Raw genomic sequence first — 20,123 nt, forward strand, 5'->3', positions numbered from 1 at the left:
GCCAGTGATCTGCTAAATGACATTTGAAATCGTAATTAATATATGTTAATTTTATTAAAGACGAAAGAGGAGAAACATGGGTGTTTGGAGGCAGAAAATGAACCGATTAACTTTTTGCAAAATACCACCGTCAGTTTTAATCGTTCGCTGCAATATCGTGCAATCGGATATTTGTATAGAACTCGTTGCGCACATGTTCTGTTACCTTAATATCTGATGGTCGAGCAGGTGTTCGAGGAACATTAGGGAAGTTACACGAGGATTATGATTGCAATCATTATCGACATCAAACTTGAAAGTAGTTGAAGTCTCGCTTCGAGGTTGTTTCCTAACGTATTTATTCGTTTCACCGTTGATGAATAACAAATTCGGGTTACCAAAGTCCGATACACAGCTTCACGCTAATAATTGCTCAAGAGTAAAGATTTCGTTCTCGTTTAAAATTGGCAAGAAAGAACGAACGGTACGATACGATAAGAAATATCAGGAAGATACGTACCGGGGGGCAAATGTTGCAACAACGAATTCGCGCCGCGACGCGGAAAAAACGAAGCGGTGGCTCGAGAAGGCACGAACGAACGATCGTGACCAATCGGCCAGGTCGGTGCCCAATTCCTCGGTACCGTAGGCAAGTAGGTATCCTCGGGGTTCTCGAGCAACGCCGGGAACGGCGGTTTTTCTGCCCCGGCCGCGATTTTTGCCACGATTTTACATAACGTCGTTCCCGCGTAGCCACGCGTTGCGCCACTATTCCGTGTAAAATATACTCGGCTCGGTCTACGGCGATACATTTACGGGCGAACGCAAAAGAAAAAAAAAATCCCCGCGAATCTCGCGGATGGCTGTTAATCACCCGGACCGTCGTCCCCTTATGTCGGTTTCGCGTGTTGGACGCGTGCACAAGTGAAAGCACGCCGCTAGAGCAGCGCGGGATCGCATAAAATTGACGAAACCGCGATTAAACCGATTCCCTCGATTGTCAAATTACACGGAACGTAACCCTTATGTCTATAGTACCCTTTATCTAATCATTCTGCAGTACGCAGCCTTTTTCCAATTGCCAATACTTTGCTTCAATCCCTTTAAAAATATAAATAATTGCGCAGAAAAGGGGACACCTGACGATCACGTGGGAATGGGACACTTTCATTTGGTACAAGATAACAGAGGAACAACCTTTTTGAATATTTATTAATGTAGGAGATTTGTATTGAATATTTCTGCCACGCTGTAGTTTTGTTCAATGTTAATTTATGTGAAAAAGGGTTGAAAGTGTTTTGTTGAAGAAAGAACGGGTTACTAGGGACAGCGAGACAACAGGGAGTGAGAAACGAGTGATTGTGAAAGACGGACGTGATTTTAATTTGTGTTGCTAATTATTAATTTGTGTGTTCCAAATTCGTTTATTATAATTATATGATTTGTACATTCGTTCCTTAAATAAATCCTCCTCGTTAAATCCTACATTAAAATTAAAATATTGTCGTTCGATTTGTATAATTCTTACCAATTTTCTGGTAGAAGACGGTATCTGGGGATGCAAAATACTTTGATGGTGCAGCATCCAATGAGTAGGCGAGGAATAACTTCTTATCCTAAAGAGAATAACAAATGAAGAGTGAAATGTTTTTGAGAAATAAATAGAAAAACAGTGATTGTACCTTCTATCCTGTTGCACCCGTTTCCTTGTATTCTCTTTATCGGAATACGATACTTTGGTCTTGGTTACCGTTCGCGATACCTATGGAAAGATGGTTTCATAACAATTGGACTGTTCGCCGGCAGAATCATGGCACATTCGTGAGTTCGTTGCACCGGCTCTGTCGTTGCAACATTTTATAATTACGCCGCCGTTACGTTCCGCGAGTCCCGCGCAAAAATAGACGATATCATTGGGGGACATTCGACACACCGCGCTGGCAAGAATTGGCCAATTGCCGATCCACACGAACACGATCGTTTTGCACGAACGCGAACCGAAGCGAAACGACCAACGAGTCCTTCGACTGCAACGTCCCCGCGCTGCAAGGACTTATCAAGGACGTTCTATATATTTCGAGAGAAAAAAAAAAATATTTATTTAAACCGCCGCGCCGTTCTATTCCTCGGGCGAACCATACCTTATGCGTTGCACTACGAATATTTACGAATAAATAAATATAATGAAGATAAGATTGTACAAAATATCAAGCATCGAGCATCGTTGTGTAATTATTTCGTATTTCGAGCGTGCTATCACTTTGATCCTCTTTTGATAAAAATAAAACATCGACAGGAAGTAAATTAAAACTTCCAAATGCCTTTTAGGCCCGCGGAGCGGTTCGTAAATAAAATTTAGCCAAGCTCGCCGCTGGGCCCGTCCGAACAGCATCCTTGCGCGGTGTGCCCGTTTTCAGGCCTCGTGTTTCGTGCCCGAGTAAAAGTGAGTCCCAGATAAACGGCATGTAACGCTGTAAATACATCCCGGAACACAAGAGCCACGGCACGGTCCCCGTGAACTTGTTCGCGAGCCTCCGACGAAATTAAAAGAGGGGGGGCAGAGAATAAAGGAAGCGGTTCCGCGTACGAACTATTGCCTTTAGGTATTGTCGGTTCCTAGTTCGGGCGTCCGCCAATGCACGACGGCGGATTTAGGTCGAGGAAGTCACGAGTGGTGCGAGTTCGACACAATTTCCTCTATTCGTCCGTCGAATGTCAAGGTGTAGGCCCCGTCATCGGGGTTCGTACGAACACCGCGCGTGACTATTCGGCGACTTCAAATGCCCGAAATTCTGAGCACGACCGTTAGGCTAACGTTTAACTGTACAATCGTGGCGCAACACGTACGAAAAAACCTCTTCCCCTTCCCTACGCCCTTTCTCCGACGTTCCACGAATTAATGCAGGGTTACCCGAACGTAACGTCACCTCGACGCTTACTTACGCCGAATAGAAAGAGTTTCCGAACCAGCGTTTCTTAATTAATTCGTGAACAAACGTCATATTATTTGTCGTCGGGCCGCCCTTAGCTTAAAAGCGAGGGGGACAGTAACGATGTCACGATTTCGCACGATCTCATTTCTTTCTATTTTTTTTCTTTTTTTCTTTTCGTTTTAGACTGGACGAAGAAAAAGAGTGCGTGGCCAGTGGTGTGCGTCCAACCGTAACACGCTACAGCCCCCGGCGGCATTACTACTTCGTTACGCTCGTGTATTTTTCCGAAATCTTATTCTTACACGAACGCCGGTGCCCGGCGAGGAAGGTCCGTCGACCGTAGAAAACTTAACGACGCCTTATCCGCGTAATTAATTAACGCGCCGAGCGGTTTTATACGACGAATGTTATCCAATCCCGTCCACGAAAACGTTACGACCGGTGCATGGTTAGCGGACAAAGCGGCAAAACGCGAACCGCGCTCTGCGGAACTACGATTCTGCAACCGCGAAATTTACCATGGAAGTTTTATTTACGAACGACGGGCACACATTTTGATTCACGAATCGACTTGCAAACGAAACGTAAACGGAAGCAGGTTTACCGATTTATGAAAGTTCTTGTTAAACGTGCTACCGAAAACTAACAACTATTACAATTTTTACACAAATTAAATAATATATTATTTCGAACATCCTCCACTCTGTTTTATTGTTATCTAAGAGACAAATTGAATCGGAGGGTCATGCCTGGTTTTCACGCATTTACGACGGGCGCAATATTTTAGGTGAAACTCGTTCCGTCAGTTAGCGGACAAAAGGCGAGGCAGACGCGGAAGCGGCACGTTAAAGAATTGCGGTAAACAGAGGGTTGAAAGACCTATCGTTCCTCTCTCGACTTCCTGGTTCACCTGAGGAACACCCCCTGTGGCTCTGTCGGGCCTCAGAATCCGACCCCTCGGCCACAAAAGTACGCAAACTTGTCCGCCGATCCCGTTCATGGTAAACAACGCTTACCTGTTGCGAACCGCGCAGTCAGGTAAGCGGAATCGACGACTACCGTGCACCCGAATTTCGCAACCGAATCTAATTTAAAGGTGACACACCGTTCACTGAAGCTTCGTGACGCCTCGACTTGGTCTCTTTGGAACAAGCTGCTACGCGTTTCAAATAACAGAGCTGTTGCCACACAAACCACAGTCCTAAACAGACGAAACATTTTTTAATTCTACTGTATACTACTGTAAATCGTTGAAAAAATCAATTTTGTTTTATATTTACCCGAGGAATATGTCCAAATTCAATTTCAGATCTTGTTTCCTTTGTTAAATTCAATTACCATTCCTTTGATCATTGATTTTTTCTGTCGTTGAAAAAATCAATTTTGTTTTATATTTACGTGAGACATATGTCCAACTTCAATTTGAGATCTTGTTTCTTTTGTAAAATTCAATTACCATTCCTTTGATCATTGATTTTTTTCTGTCCTTTAGTAAATTTTATATTTAAACCGATGCTTTTTCTCGCAATTTTTGGACTTGCCAATCGCAGTTACAGCAGCGACAGTTTCTCCGAATGTTCTCAATTAAGGGATCTCTGTATGACGCATTCGATTTTCCTGGTAAACGTGTAATCGTCCCGACAAAAATTTCTCTCCTTAAATCCCACTTACGTAGCACGATGTAAAAAAAGTTGTCCGATTTTACTTTTTAATGCGAATCCTACGGTGTATTTAAAGCACATACTTGCTTCCACCGTCATAGATACCGCGGAGTGATCCAGGCCAGTGTGCCACCACGATTCGCAGGGTGCGAGATACCAACAGAAAGAGAAGAAAGACTCGCGGTACGTCTCCCGAGAACAAGTACAGTGTGCGACAAAACGATGGTACGCCTTGAAACACCATTCGTTTGAACATTACTAACGAGCTATCGAGTCCACACTTTTTGCCACGCGTCTTATTACTAGTTCCGTCGCGGTTTTATTTTCCACGGAATTATTAAAATTATAACATGTTGGGAATAAATTTCTTTCCACTTCCGGTTCACCGTGGACCGTTTCAGACTTGTATTGGTCGATAGAAACTTATCATGGGTCACTCGAGACTTATTTTGATCGACTGAAACTCGTCGTGGGTCACTTGTAACTTATCATTAGACTGTTTATGCATTTATGGGAAATTTTAATTTTCAAAAAGCTACAGAATTTAGTTAATATGCAAGAATATAAGAAATACTTCACGTAAGGTATAAATTATTATATCTGGAGGTTGAGACAACCCTCTACAAAGCTCAAATTTCATTAATTTTATTAATAAAAATATGAATTTGCATGAAGATCCGCAGTCTACTTATCATACTTTGACTTGTTGCATGTGATATTAGTACGATATCGAATCAAGTAACCACATAGATATAAAAATTCAGAAGCTATTCCGTACATTTGTTTAATGTACAATATTGTAGATAGAACGTGTTTTTTATTTGCAAATTAAAACTGATTTCAGTTAAATGATAGGAAGTACTTGTTCCCGTTTGTATGCTCGCCGCTGTGCATCGGTTTGAATAAATAACTTTTGGAATGTTCATTCTGAAAATAATTCGCAATATATAGGACGGAACGTTAAATAATATAAGCCGTGCTATCGTTTTGTCCCACACTGTAGATCATTTGATCTCGCAGATACTTACTAGTAAGTACGCGGCAACCGTGCCAGCGTTCGTCACAGTTCTTAGACCGGCCTAACCGGCCCAACTCAACGATTCGCCTACACCGAGAAGCGAATCCTCTTCACTTTTACCGTAAAACACGCTGAAAAGCGCGAGCTGCTTGAACCATTTTTCGCGTACAGCCACGAGAACACCAGAACGTGTGAGTGTCTCATAACGTGGCAACGACAGGCGCACGGTTGCTCCTCGATGTTACAAGACACGTTACCGTACGCCATTCAATTATGGAACTGAAAGGAGAAATTCTGAATTTCCATCGTAATTCTCGGAATTTGCAAACAAACTGCATCACCGTTGTTTCCTAATTAAGAGCAATAGCCACCGTATTCTTATTTCACTGTGGAAGATTTGGAAGTAATGGGGCTCTGAATGTCCGTTTTGCTCTTAAAATGAACAGGCAAACGTTAGAAATCTGTTCTACGCGTTGCAATGGTTAGTTAGCGGAGGTGTTAGCTACAAAATAAAATTACGATAATGGAAAAATTATTTCGACGGAATTGGGCCGCGATTAACGATGAATTTAATTTTTGTTACCTTCGAAGTCGTTTTTTCTAAAAGTGTAACTTAAAGGAAATTTAAATTGGAAACGAATAACGTAAAAATACTCGTAACAGGTGCGAATACCTGTTATATGTTGTGTCAATAGGTTGACTCGAACGTCCGATACCATACTTATCATCATCCTAATTCTACACCTTGGTTCGTTGTTTTGCTTTCTCTTTCGGGAGTGGCATGCTCTAGTTCGCCTGGCCACGAAACCGTCCATCCGTCAGTACGGTACGTCCTCCGCCACTTATTCTGAGACTTCAATTTTACGCGATTCACACGCAAAGTATACCGATCGAAATCGCTGGAAAATCCAGCGAATCGTTAAACGAAACAAAGCGAAGAGCCACAAGAAAACGACGAATATATATTTCGTATTATTTCTTACTGCGAGTCATTGTATACTGAATTATGTATGTATTACTAAAAATATACATGTCGAATAAACTTTGCGTACAATATAATAACAATACATAAAATATTCTTCCATTAATATAGTTCCAAAAATAACATTTTCACTTAATGCTACTTAATGTAATAAGAAAGAACTAGTTCCTTCCACGCGTTCTATGTCATGAACACACGCTACGTAACCATTTGTATATAAATAATGATAAATGACTTGCACCGAGACTTCTTATTTTAAATACTTCCGACAGCATCGCGGTGGTTTGTTTTGTGCAAACAAGTTTGTAATACGAATCTTAATAAAAAGGGGGGAAGGGAATTCGCTACTTACTTTCACATCCAGGTACATTATATGGTCTTCAATTGAACGAGTAACTAACCCGCCGGCTATAATACGTTTGAACATTCTTAAAGAATTCATCGTATTCGTGATGCTCAGTCTTAATCCACAAAATTATGAGATTTCTCCGTACGTAGAAATGACACCGTTTCAGAGTAAAGTGACTTAAGAGTAATATTTTTTAATTTCAGTTAGCAAAGGTGTCTCCGTTAATTCGCTTATATCGACGAATCTTTTGTTCGCTCTACTGAAATAATAAATGTCACCTGTATAGATGTCGAACCACAGCGCGTGAATGTGTAGATCATGCCTTTCTAGTCGTTTCTTTAAAAAACCGTACGAAGCTACGTTTTGCAATTGTTGCAACGTGTTTACCTGCAATTAAAACACGTTTTCGCGTGTAAATAATTTCGGTCCGTCTACTGTCATAGTTATTGTAATTATCCTTTCCAAATATTATATTTTTAGATAAGGGTAAGTAGTCGTAGTTTCGTTTCTACTAACTTGAGACAGTTTATCCTCTATAGAGAATTTATCTTCAGGGTCGATGTAAGCTACAAACTTCCTCATCGGTGTCTCGGCTTGGAAGACTATTGGCTGACGGAAACCAGTGACTTCGAGCTGTTGAAACTTGGCTAAACTACTGCTAGCGTGTGCGCATAGCCACGCTCTTAACGGCGATATCCTCCTGTTCGCCTGAAAATCAAGCAAGCGTTTTAAAAACTTAACAACACGAGCCCTTGGCAGTTGATATTATTATTAAAACAATCGAACCTTAGAAGCAAATTCCTCGTCTCGCAGAGCGTACAATAAATTCATTGCTTTGCAGTCGCTGTGTCCGCAAACTATAACGTGCCTTATGCTGTTCACCACGCAGCCAAGCTCTAAAGCTGCAGGCTCGCACATCGTTAGCTCGTCCGGGAAATGTTGAGAATGAGGGACAACGTTACCAGCGTTCCTGACTGAAAAATAAAAAAATAAACAAATCTATGCCATCGTTCGAAAATTGTAATGATTGCGAAAGTGGCGATTGCGTACACAAAAGTTGACTGTATAACATACAGGGTGTCTCGTTGTAAATCGTTACGAAATATTTTTTCGTAAACTATTGTAACAAAAACTTTTTTTTTTAATATTTCAAACTCACAGTCCTTTTTATTAAAGACCTAACGCTCCTTTGTATCTTTAAAAAGTATAATATTTGTATAAAAAATATAATTAAAAAATTATCCTCCGTCGAATGGATCTTCAAGCGGAAAATTTTATTACACGCTTTATTAGATATTTTAAATAATGTTCGTTTATAAATATTTATCAATTTTTTTCTTGATGCTGCGATGCAAATTTGTCTGTTTGGAGAGATGTTTCGTTGAGCGACCAACATGTGCATGAATGATATTATAAGCTGAAATCGAGGGTCTAATAATTTTCGAAAAATCAGCTAATAACACTTTACGTGAGACACCTTGTACATTGTGATATACGACATTGCATGTATCGGTATTCGGTTGTTAAAATTTAATACAACCGAACCACTGATTTGAAAATGGTTATTTTTTTTTAAAGAAAACATCGATGTTTGATGTGATAATGCGACGTAAAAATGCCAAAAGTCAGGCTTCATGTTCGAGTGAATGATGCCATAGAGAAATCTCGTACCGACAAACATGTCCCCAACGTTCGTTTCCGTAAATCTAGTTGGGATCATCCGGGAGTCCATGCAGGTAAAGAATACTGCCTTTGGCTGTGATAAGAGTAACGGCAATAATTATTCATATTGCGCGATTAATATTATCAATGACAATGTTTTAAATCGCACTTCAGTAATATACTTTTCAGATAAAGATTAAAAGAGAAAAATAAAAAATAATCAACAACTATTCCGGATAACAATCGTCATTCGTTTTAAATATAGCAAAATAATTCGTATCGTACTCTTAAAGTACTTAAATATATTAATATAAATTATAATAAAAATAACGTGTGCGTAAATTGCGTTGTTATATTAAATTTTATTAATTCGTTAATTCATTAAAACATCATTGCGGCCACGCATGTTCTTCTATGGGCTTTCAAATGCACGTGCCTTTTTTCTCTCTTATCGACGATACTTTAGTTCAAGGACATATTATAAGGTCATAGTCAGAAAAACTATTTCTTTTCCAAGAATGCTGTGATAAATGATTAAAAAAATATTTATTTTCACGAAATTGTTTTCACGTTCGCATGTTATTGTCAGTAATGATTAAAATTCCTCTTAATAAAAGTAATAATTAAGATCCTTAAAGGGCAATGCTACGAAGAATTAGACACGGTTATGGAATGCTAACAAAAACTTAAACAATATGGTTTCAACATACCTCGGGATGATCTCGTACTTTTTGAAATTGTTTCACCATTCCATCTCTATGGCATTTTCTATATTGCATGATTCCTTTGATTATTCTATCCATGGTAACGTTTGGAAACACTCCAACACTTTGTCAACATGAAATGACGAGAAAACACAAATCCGCCATTACTGGCTAAATGGCGGACAGTTTAAAGTCACTTGGAATCTAATAAAACTGAATCGATTAAAATTTAAATAAATCTTCGAAACTTATTACCCTTTGAATTTATTTCATTAAACACAAATCTATTTTTTCTTTATTTGTACATTTAAAAAATACAGTTTAATGATACATGCTTAAGCATAGTTATTATTCCACGTTTGTATCCCAATATTATTAATAAATACAGCTGTAAATAAATTCATACAAATTTATGGTTTATGGTTTTATGTCAAAAGATATCGTAGAATTAAGATTTCGTACAAAGTATAACGCACGAAATGTTCACTTGATCCATACTACCATTTACATAAATTTAAAGATACAATCACGATCGATTACGTTAATTCTTGCTGTAATAAAGTATAATTGGTTTTGCTTATTATATTAAGTGAATATAACGTAGGAAAATATATATCTTTGAGACAGGCCAGAATAATTGCTGTACAGAAACGAGACATATAATGGCATGGAATCAGGAAAATTCCTTACCCAAGAAACCATGCGTGATTTAAGAGCCAAGAAAGAGAGCATTTCCCACAAGTGAATAATATGAAATGTTCACTTGATATAATGTCAGTAGTTTGTTTTATATTAACGAATTAAATGCTTTGAAGATCCTGAGTTTAGAAATAACGTAAGTTTCTTTGAAAACTTAATTGTTACACCGTTATGAGTTGCGTGTTGCTGTTATTAGTTCATTAGCAAATTTATTAATACAGTTTGGTCAATAAGAGTGTTCTCGTGCAATTGTACTCTCATTCTAGTGACTCCGTTTCAAAGTGACTCTTAGATTCAACAATGATTAACAGCTTGGACCCGGGTGACAACGCGCCTGGGCCGAATTGATTTCTATCTACTTAAGGCTGAGCTTTGACTAGCACGCTCTAGCTTTTCAAAATGTTTTCGCGCATTACGAATATTGATTAACGTTGCTGCCGACGCTGAAACAACACGAGCAAGTGTTTTAGTACTTATTAGAGAAATATGTTTACATGACAAATACTTACGGATAGCGGGATCCGACATAATAACCATTACATATGTATTCGACGTAAATACATCGATAAACGCTGCAAAATTCGTATTCCTAACTTCCATACTTTGAAATTGTGCTGCCAGTTTACTAAAAATATGATTTTGTACAGACATTCCCACATTAATGTTCTTACAATTTGAATTCTTCTACAGGTATAATTACCTGCAACTCAGCTTGAACTGTTTTATTATATTGGAAACTTTTTCGAATCTATGTACATCTCTGTGATGTTGCCTTTGACAATAACTAATTACTAAAAACGTTGCTCTTTCAAACAAAAGTACTTCATCTGCATCGATAATGTTTGTAAATTGTTTTAAACTCTGTTCGAGTTCTTTCACATTAGGAATTAACATGTACACAATTGAAGACCATGCCCTAAATGTAACAATGTACATAAAATCCTAAAATATTATAAATTAAAACTACTATACAATTATGAAAGAATACCTATATAATGTCTCGTCCCATATACTAGTTCTAAAACAAGTACACTCAAGGGGCAAACTAAGTCTTTTTAGGTCCTCTTCTCTCTCCCTGAATATTAAATCTCGTTGATCTTCTTGCACCAGATCCATCTTATGTACTAAACAGAATATTTTTGCTTCTGGACTATTTTGCAATATGGCTTCTAGACAGCTTTGATAGTAATGCATGTCTTTATCTAATTCTCTAGATTCTACATCGAAAACATAGATCAATACTTCTACATTTCTAAATATATTATCACGCTGTGATGCAAAATAATTTTCCATAAATGCTTCTTGGCCACCGCAATCCCAAAGGTTTAGTACCAAATTGCCAAGAAATCGAACATGACTATGTTCTACATCAACTGTAATAAGTACAAAGAAATGAGCATTTACTTGTTCAAACGATTAAAACAACAAAATGCTACTATTACTCACTTGTTGCTCCAAGACGTCTAGTATCACGAGCAATATAATTGGCAAAAATAATGCTACGCATACTTGTTTTCCCCGAACCACTTTTACCCATTAACAGTACCTAAAAAATTTAATAAAATATTAATTATAAACAAAAATGATGTATTTTTTGTAGAAGTAGAAACCACATAATTTAATCGTCTTTAAATGTAAGGAAGTATGATATATTATAATTTTATATAAATAATAAATTTACATACCTTTTTCTTCATCTTGAATTGATAATACTAAACCTAAAATTTATTTAAATAATCGCTCCCTTGTAACAAATACGTAAATAATCCTACAGTCTGTAACAAATCATTTAATAGTATAATATAATCGTACAGTTCAACACCAATTACTTTCACGATGATAGTATATCATGTACATACGTCAAATGAGTGGTCAAATGTCAAATTTCATATCGAGGTTAATCAAAACTATTCAATGAATCACGACTATAGGTGCGACTTGGTAACTTGTAACTTACAATTGCAACACAGTGGTATTTTCATTCAGAAATAAACAATAATAAATACAATTAGAAAATTGCGAATTGTATAAAAAAACATTGGTCGTTTCGAACGTAGGCGACGACTTTGGTGGTAAACAGTCTTACGATATAGAAATTACAATTACTCTCTACTTTTTACTATGTATGTAATATAAACTGCTAGTAGCTAACTTCACACATATTGTCACTACTTCAGCGCCATTGAATGATAAGATAACAAAGAGGAATGTTGATTGCACGAATTTTACTAAATGATAACTGAATTTCAACTAAATACGTTTTTATTATCAAGTTGGTGTATACAAAATATAGTTTCTCTGAGGTATTAAATTTTAGATATGATAGAACAATACACTGTATTAAAGAGGTAGGATTTTCTGGGCAATGTAATACCATCCACCAAGGATGACAATAAAAAAGTTTGGAAAATTAAAATATGAAATTTTATATATAAATTAAGTAATATAATCTTAAAATAAGTAGTTAAAGACTTTTTAGCTTCCAAAACTTCTTATGATTATTCAATTGAAACAGTAAACGTATTGCATCGTTGATTAAACTTAAAAAGATCTTTTGGAAATTATTATAAGCACGGTGCATGTCATTTTTATATCCACTATATTTATATGCGAAGAGAAAGTACATAGTGGGTTTATTCATCTGGCACAAGTTGATTTATATATGGATTTATTTGAAAAATAGTTCCAAAGAGGCTGATTTATATTGATGTTAAATAAAATGTTGAAACAACAAAAGCAAGAAACAATGTTACTTTGATTAAATATTTATGTATTACTTGCACATGTAAAATAACAAATAATAGATGTAATTTCTTTTATAAAGAAAATTCGAAATATCATAGAGTTATGGTCAAGATAATGCGAACAGATTGTTTAGCAAAGTAATGTACCTAAATTGTAATGTAATGCATTTAAACAGAATTATATGAAAAAATGGATTTATTTATTAATACATTAGATATAATTGTCCTCGTCTATATTTTAATTGTATTTATAATTATAGTTTACTACTAATATAGTGTTAAAATGTGTATTACAATTATGATGTGAATCGAAATTTATCTAAAAGAAATCATATAGCTATTCAAATAAAGAATAATTTATATATTTACAAATATATCGTGACACTCGGTTTTAAAAACATACTACACTACTATATACGTATATGAATATACATATGTAAATAAAAATCTCAGCGAATGTCTACATGGAAATACTACCTGATCAAAGGTACGTAATTACAGTATAAATGCATATAAAATTTTAAACAAAAAACTAATCATATATTCCAACTACAAATATATTTGTATTTATTCCTGAAAAGAATGACACAATTTAATTGACATTTTAATTTTGATCGGTAAAACCGTCGTGAAGTTCATACAGTCTTCGTTTTTAATATGTTGGCTGACCTGTAATTGATTCGGTGCAGTATTACCACCGTTTCAACCTATATTATTCTAAATTTTTTTTTAAATCATGTATACACCACACACGCATGTTCGTTCGTGTCCGACAGACAATAATTCGTGTAGGTGGGAATAAGTACATGTGTACGCACTAATGATCGGGCCTTGTAAGTATACGAAGTGAAAGATAAAGTAGAAAAGAGGGAAAGAAATAGAACGAACCAAGTGAAAAAGTGGAAAAGAGAGAAGGAAAGGAAGAGGGAGGGGGGGAGTGAACGGTGTTCCAGTGGAAGTACTGTGCAGTGGCAGAGGACCGCGGTGGCGGCGGTGGTGATTCAGACCTCCTTATCAATCTTGAAAAGTCTTGGTGAAGTACAGGGAATGATTCGTCGACATCGGGCGTCGATTATATGTTCGAAATGAGGTGTCATTGATAAAAGTTCGAGCGCCGCGTGGTTCCGCCTCCGCCGTGCCCGAACGCGGCACATCACGGACGTGTGGATAAAGCGGCGCCATATATATATATATATATGTATATATATCTATATATATATATATAGATATATATATATATATATGTAGACGATATATAATCGTATTTTTTCTTTCGGGAGTGCGAGAAGACAAGAAAAAGGGAGGAGTGGAAACGCCGTGAGAACGAAAGAGAAATCTCGACACTAAGGGAGGTCGAGACAGCGAGCCAAAAGTGAGAAAGAGAGGTAGGGATTCGCGGATGCGGCGCGGTGTCTCTGCACCCGTGCGTGAATCACGCTTTGGAGGCGCTCGTCTGCCCTCCGTTTTCGAGTACACCCTATACTCACGACATTGACCCAATCGAGGACGCCTGCGAGTATTTGCAATTGAACAAGACCTTAAGCGAGTAGTACCGATTAACTTCTCGAAACTGTCACCCACGAGGAGGGGCATTTTTGCTCCGTTTCGTTTTCATGTTCCCTACCGGGCGTCGAAAGTCTTTCTATCCGTGCTCGTGATACAGAGCCGGTATTAGAAACATCGGTCAGACAACGTCCACTAGACTGAAAAAAAGTCACCTCCTCTCTTGATAACAGAAGTGAATGGATCTTAGGATCTCATGTTTTCAAGAGAGAACTTGGTGGTCTTATCAACATAAAGGATTCTGTATATACTGTGATTTAAGAAACCCTTAGTATTTTGAAATTTGCTTAACGTCACGACAATCGTGGCAGGAAGCAGTAGAGTTAAGCAAATTTTTGAGTAAAAGTATAGAAACACAGCAACGTAGAATAGACTGGCAACAAAGAGACAAGAGAAAAGACAACATGTCAGATGAAGAAGACAAACCTCCCGCACCTCCTGTGCGACTTACTTCAAACAGGTAATTTAACTATATATATTTTACTCCTTGGATACATGTAATTTGTTAGTAATAATAATTTTGAAAGGAAAATAGTTCATTCATTGATATCTGAAACATGTACAGTATTTAACTTGTTTTTATATTATATAAGTGTCCAAAATACAAATATGACATTAGAGTAATGTTGCATTGTGTTTCATATAATATCAAGAATCAATATGAATTTATTGTGCTCTGCATTCTTATTATTTTCTTTGTAATATGCAGACGCGTTCCCCCTAAAATAGAGGAACAGACACTAATTTAGTAGTTGCTAAAAATAAAATCCTACAGTTCAGATGCGATGACATTCTGTTGTGGGAGACCATCCTTTTAAGTCTGTGTATACAACCAAACTATATACCTTAAAAGAAAAATATACGATATGACATTTATACGCTAATAATTTGTAAATATGTATTAAATAATAATATGATCAAAATTATAGAAAATAATCCTATATTTTATTTAAAATAAGGTTTTTTATCTAAATCAGTCACAACTAAAGGAAAATTAATAGAAATAATGTAGAGATCAGTCTATAATTGTAACAAAAATAAAATTATTTTATCACAATCGATCGATATTTATTTAATGATAAATTTAATATTTCAGAGGCGAATCGGCACCTAATCTGCCAGTGGACATGCGTCCATTGCCCAAAGAACCTGATTCTGATGAACGTAAGAAAAAAACATTAAAAAGCAAAATGAAGGTAAAAGAGAACAAAGATAAACCCAACATCAGTTACCCCACCAATTTTGAACATACGGTACATGTTGGATTTGATGCAGTTACCGGTGAATTTACGGTAAGTTTTTTTACTGTTTGCAATTTGTTACTATTGTTCAAAATGCACTTGCTTCCTGCTTTGCTATTATACAATGGTACGGAGTATCCAATCGAGCATTGTAGAAATTAACACTTGTTTGTGCCAATATGTTACTGGTTAGATAAATTTTTCTAATTTTCACAGAAGACAGTGGTTCTCAAACATATAATATCTTTGATTAAAATTTTAATAGTCTTCGCTCTTCAAAGTATAACACTGAATTAGTATTTACAAATGTGCAATAGTGGACATTTATTTTACAATTTAGCAAAAATGAAACACATTGCATTATTAAAAATTGACAAAATATATTTATACATATTAAAATTTGTATATTTTAATGGATTCATTTTTTATTTATGCATACAAATACGAACATGTATATCTCTATACAAAATATTCATAATGATTTACTTGAAAAATGCATAAAATTATGCAGACAGCTAGTAATGTATTTGTAAATACAAGTGTAAAGAACTTCTTTTTTTTAAAAGATAAAAAATTTAGATGGATTTTCCGTACCTGAAAGAAATTAAATTTTCATCACCTGATCGATCACATGTGTATGGACATTGTGGAAAAGTAATTTGGTAATTTGTCTGATGCTTTTTATACCTATTATTTTTTCACATGAGAAACTAACTAGACACGTATTTCTTTCAAGCTGCCATTAAAAGTAAGTAACTTCAAATGACCACAGAAATAGTTTGCCTGCATTTTTTTTATTATACATACACATGATTTAACTGTATGTTTTTGTTGCGGTTAACAGAATTAAGTTAATTTTTTTTTATTCGAAATTTAGGATTTATCATAGACTACAGGCATAGCTGCTTCAATAGACTGATATATGCTTTAGTCAACGTTGCATTCAATATTATTGCTTTCTTGCGAAATAAAACCAATAACATTGGTTTGAGTGCTTAAAATCTTAATATTTATTCCCCACGTCGATTGGATTCTCAAGTATTTTATATTTGCACGATGTTCTCTTAGTTTCAAAAACTTTGAGAATTACATACCTATGAATCATATATCCTGTATCACTTATTTCTCCCCTAAACATGTACATGTAACATTAACAATGATCATTTTGAAACATAATTTTTTATCCTAGGGAATGCCAGAGGCTTGGGCAAGGTTGCTTATGTCTAGTAACATCAGTAAACAAGAACAGAAGAAGAATCCACAAGCTGTATTAGATGTTTTGAACTGGTATGACAGTAGTAGTAAGGAAACGAAAGGTTCTAAATATATGACAACAACAAAAATGGTTGGAGTAGTTGGTAAGTTTGTAAATACTTCTGTAAAGATAAATTTGTATTACTAACATTATAATTCATTATGTATCAATTTGAAAGCATGAATTTTTTATTTTTAGCTCCCATTGAAAGAGCAAGTAGTCCCAGAAGCATGGGTATAAGCATTGGAACAGGAGTAGGAAATATTCGTGGTCAAGCAATGTCACAAACTTCTGGAAGTTCCCATTCTCAACATTCACTTAGCAGGTGAGTCTTTTACATTTTTCAACCTGTAGCTGTGCCACTTGCATTTAAATATCTGCTGAGAAACAATAAAATTACAGAGTAAGTAGCAGTAGTCCAAGTAGTACGCCAACAGACGCTTGTGCAACTAGTTCCGAACAAGAGGATGAACCTCCACCGCCACCAATTTCTGCTAGACCAGAACGTACAAAATCAATTGTAAGTAATATACCTTGTGTACAAAATATCAAAAATTCATATGTGCACTCTATTAATATATTTAAAACATGCAATTCTTTGCAACAGTATACTAAGCCCATAGAAGAAGAACCGCCTCCACCATTAACTACTACGTTAGGTTCGCCTCAACGAAATGGCACACCACAGCAACCACATCAATCGCAACTGGACAGAAACAAAAATCAAGCAACTCCTACGTCAACGACAACCGATCAAACGAGACCAGCACAAAGCGATAAAGCTAGAAAGAAAAAGATGTCGGACGACGAAATATTAGAAAAACTAAGAACAATTGTAAGCGTTGGAGATCCTAATAGAAAGTATACAAAAATGGAAAAAATAGGACAAGGGTAAGGGAGAAGTTAAAATGAAAAACTTTGTTTAGACAAATGCCCTTGAAATATATAAAAATTTTCTGCGTTTACGTTTTAGTGCCTCGGGAACAGTATACACGGCGATCGAGACATCAACAGGGATGGAAGTTGCAATAAAACAAATGAATCTTTCATTGCAGCCGAAGAAAGAGTTAATAATAAACGAAATATTAGTTATGCGGGAGAACAAACATCCAAACGTTGTAAATTATTTGGATAGTTACCTTGTAGGAGAAGAACTGTGGGTAGTTATGGAATATTTACCTGGTGGTAGTTTGACAGATGTTGTGACTGAAACTTGTATGGACGAGGGTCAAATAGCGGCAGTGTGTAGAGAAGTCCTACAAGCTTTGGAGTTCCTTCATTGTAATCAAGTTATACACAGAGATATTAAATCTGATAATATCCTGCTCGGATTAGACGGTGGAGTAAAATTAACAGATTTTGGATTTTGTGCACAAATTTCACCGGAACAAAGTAAACGAACTACTATGGTTGGTACACCATACTGGATGGCACCAGAAGTAGTTACAAGAAAACAATATGGTCCAAAGGTAAATTTATTTGATGAACGAAAAACAAGGTGAATTAATTGCATCGTAATATTTATGAATAAATTTAAATTTCTAGGTTGACATCTGGTCGTTGGGTATAATGGCTATTGAAATGATAGAGGGGGAACCACCATACTTGAACGAAAATCCATTACGAGCGTTATACTTAATTGCAACAAATGGAAAACCCGAAATTAAAGAGAAGGATAAGCTATCAGCAATTTTTCAAGATTTTCTAGATCAATGTTTAGAAGTTGAAGTGGAGAAACGATCGGCAGCTTCAGAATTACTCAAGGTAATTTTAATAATATATACATAACACGAGCGTACAAAATAGGGGTTTCTTTTTTACACGTCAGATCTGAGTTGGAGAATGAAATAAATTTGATTAAATGTTTACTTTTATGGTAAATTGCAGCATCCTTTTCTGAAACTAGCAAGGCCACTTGCTTCTTTAACGCCTTTAATAATGGCAGCAAAGGAAGCTGCTAAAGGTCATTAGCGGCAGAATTCTTATTGGCGTTTCTGGCCGTGCATTATGACCAGAAAAATAAGTTTGCAAATAAAAAAAATGAATCACCCTCCCAGACGGAACGGCACAATAATTTAATAATATATAATAAATAATGAATAAACATATATAAACATATATATATATAAATATATAAATATGTATATATACACACATACACACACACATATATAGATATATACATATATACATATTTATATATATAGATCATAGATAGATAGAACTTATCCGATACCTTGAGAAGTATCGAGAAATGGTTTCAAAGTTTTTAAATTGCTCGATTCTCGCATGTTGCGAGGAAACAAAGTTAATCAGAAGAACTGTGAACGATCTGACGGCAGAAGTCTTGCGTTCCTCGACGAGTTTTAATTGGTTGTAAAGAGCTCGCCATGTCTTATTTAAATAGTCTTCAAAGAAGAGAGTAAATTGTAGGAGTGGGTTGTTGCCTGAAGAGCTCTTGCATACCAATATCGAACTGTCATCGAGGATTTTCAAGCGACTGTCAGTTATTTTCTAAAGATATAAAACTAGTATTACTGACTCTAAAATTGAAGATCAGAGTTAGCTACAAACACACATTATTTATAGCGAAAACCTTATTAGATAATACCATAAACAAATGTGAACAAGTACATAGGACCTATTCTAATACATTATTATGGTTTAACAAGAAATCGTAGAAAAAGAAAATTGGTCTTCGTGTCAGACTTATATTTTTCGAACGAAGTTACGGAGAGCAGAGCAATATGTTTTCAGTCTTTGGTCTGTCAGTATGACATAGATATATAAGCGATAGCCTAACTTGTTTTAAACGTTCTCAAGAATCGCGTTCTTGTCATTGAATGTTAGAAAAACTTCATTATGTTACATTAAGTTAATGTTTCAACAGATATTTTTAGTAATCGGATATTGCAATTTTTGCATTACGTTAATATGTATATAATACAGAAATTGATTTCACACGTAGTAAAGTTTATGATAAATTTAATACACGCGAGTCTTATTTAATGACATTCATTTGTAACTGTAAGATAAAAGATAAGTACTTTTTCTCATTTGCATAGCTGATGAGGCACGTTAAGACATTGACCCTGTTACTAAAATATATTAGTCATAAAAACATCTTTCTATGGACGAATGTCCAGTTACGTGTGTTCTCCGATACAGGTCAAACGATTAAATGTCTGACGTGTCTTGCAGAAAGTGAACGGATAAGCGACGAAATTTTAAAACAAGGTTCAGATATAGGAGCATTTTGTGACACTATAAAGTGCCTGTCTTGTCATGTTTAGAGACGTGAAAAAACTCGCGCTAGATTCCTTATAATCTTGA

At 35.9% G+C, this 20,123-nt stretch overlaps 3 protein-coding genes across 6 annotated transcripts; 1 reads left to right on the forward strand and 2 right to left on the reverse strand.

Moving 5' to 3' along the window:
- Window positions 1-6,675: 6,675 nt before the first annotated feature.
- Window positions 6,676-9,434, reverse strand: LOC122400513 (beta carbonic anhydrase 1). The gene is made up of 5 exons (XM_043402035.1): window positions 9,295-9,434; window positions 8,594-8,678; window positions 7,709-7,896; window positions 7,439-7,630; window positions 6,676-7,309 (listed from the first exon to the last, which is right to left on the reverse strand). The coding sequence occupies exons 1-5, from the start codon at window positions 9,385-9,387 to the stop codon at window positions 7,100-7,102; spliced, it is 768 nt and encodes a 255-aa protein (XP_043257970.1). The 5' UTR covers window positions 9,388-9,434; the 3' UTR covers window positions 6,676-7,099.
- Window positions 9,435-9,647: 213 nt separating this feature from the next.
- LOC122398993 (ras-related GTP-binding protein A) lies at window positions 9,648-12,127 on the reverse strand. Its single transcript, XM_043399285.1, has 7 exons — window positions 11,847-12,127; window positions 11,673-11,762; window positions 11,434-11,533; window positions 10,976-11,360; window positions 10,688-10,903; window positions 10,497-10,612; window positions 9,648-10,430 (listed from the first exon to the last, which is right to left on the reverse strand). The coding sequence occupies exons 2-7, from the start codon at window positions 11,682-11,684 to the stop codon at window positions 10,339-10,341; spliced, it is 921 nt and encodes a 306-aa protein (XP_043255220.1). The 5' UTR covers window positions 11,685-11,762; window positions 11,847-12,127; the 3' UTR covers window positions 9,648-10,338.
- Window positions 12,128-13,416: 1,289 nt separating this feature from the next.
- Window positions 13,417-18,942, forward strand: LOC122399667 (serine/threonine-protein kinase Pak). Of its 4 annotated transcripts, none has more exons than XM_043400509.1 (10): window positions 13,417-13,821; window positions 14,012-14,754; window positions 15,391-15,586; window positions 16,725-16,893; window positions 16,989-17,115; window positions 17,193-17,310; window positions 17,398-17,681; window positions 17,764-18,259; window positions 18,336-18,554; window positions 18,678-18,942. In XM_043400509.1, exons 2-10 carry the CDS (start codon window positions 14,699-14,701, stop codon window positions 18,759-18,761), a joined length of 1,749 nt encoding a protein of 582 aa, XP_043256444.1. In that variant the 5' UTR covers window positions 13,417-13,821; window positions 14,012-14,698; the 3' UTR covers window positions 18,762-18,942. The 4 variants fall into 4 exon arrangements, with proteins under 4 accessions (XP_043256444.1, XP_043256456.1, XP_043256462.1 ...); XM_043400521.1 differs by having other exon boundaries at window positions 17,202-17,310; XM_043400527.1 differs by having other exon boundaries at window positions 17,205-17,310.
- Window positions 18,943-20,123: the final 1,181 nt, after the last annotated feature.

Source organism: Colletes gigas, unplaced genomic scaffold, assembly GCF_013123115.1.
Source record: "Colletes gigas isolate AHSC1104 unplaced genomic scaffold, ASM1312311v1 Colletes_gigas_Sc00002, whole genome shotgun sequence".
NCBI lineage: Eukaryota > Metazoa > Arthropoda > Insecta > Hymenoptera > Colletidae > Colletes > Colletes gigas.

Bases quoted from the DNA above. Each gene is read 5' to 3' on its own strand.
- LOC122398993 (XM_043399285.1), bottom strand. The intron at 10,613-10,687 runs GTAATTATACCT...TCATATTTTTAG, and splicing joins CAGTTCAAGCTGAGTTGCAG to TAAACTGGCAGCACAATTTC. The intron at 10,431-10,496 runs GTAAGTATTTGT...GTGTTGTTTCAG, and splicing joins TATGTCGGATCCCGCTATCC to CGTCGGCAGCAACGTTAATC.
- LOC122399667 (XM_043400509.1), top strand. From the start codon at position 14,699: ATGTCAGATGAAGAAGACAAACCTCCCGCACCTCCTGTGCGACTTACT. The intron at 14,755-15,390 runs GTAATTTAACTA...TTAATATTTCAG, and splicing joins GTGCGACTTACTTCAAACAG to AGGCGAATCGGCACCTAATC. The intron at 18,555-18,677 runs GTAATTTTAATA...GGTAAATTGCAG, and splicing joins CAGCTTCAGAATTACTCAAG to CATCCTTTTCTGAAACTAGC.
- LOC122400513 (XM_043402035.1), bottom strand. From the start codon at position 9,387: ATGGATAGAATAATCAAAGGAATCATGCAATATAGAAAATGCCATAGA. The intron at 7,897-8,593 runs GTACGAGATTTC...TTTATTTTTCAG, and splicing joins CGTTGGGGACATGTTTGTCG to TCAGGAACGCTGGTAACGTT. The intron at 7,631-7,708 runs GTTCGATTGTTT...CTTGATTTTCAG, and splicing joins ACGAGGAATTTGCTTCTAAG to GCGAACAGGAGGATATCGCC.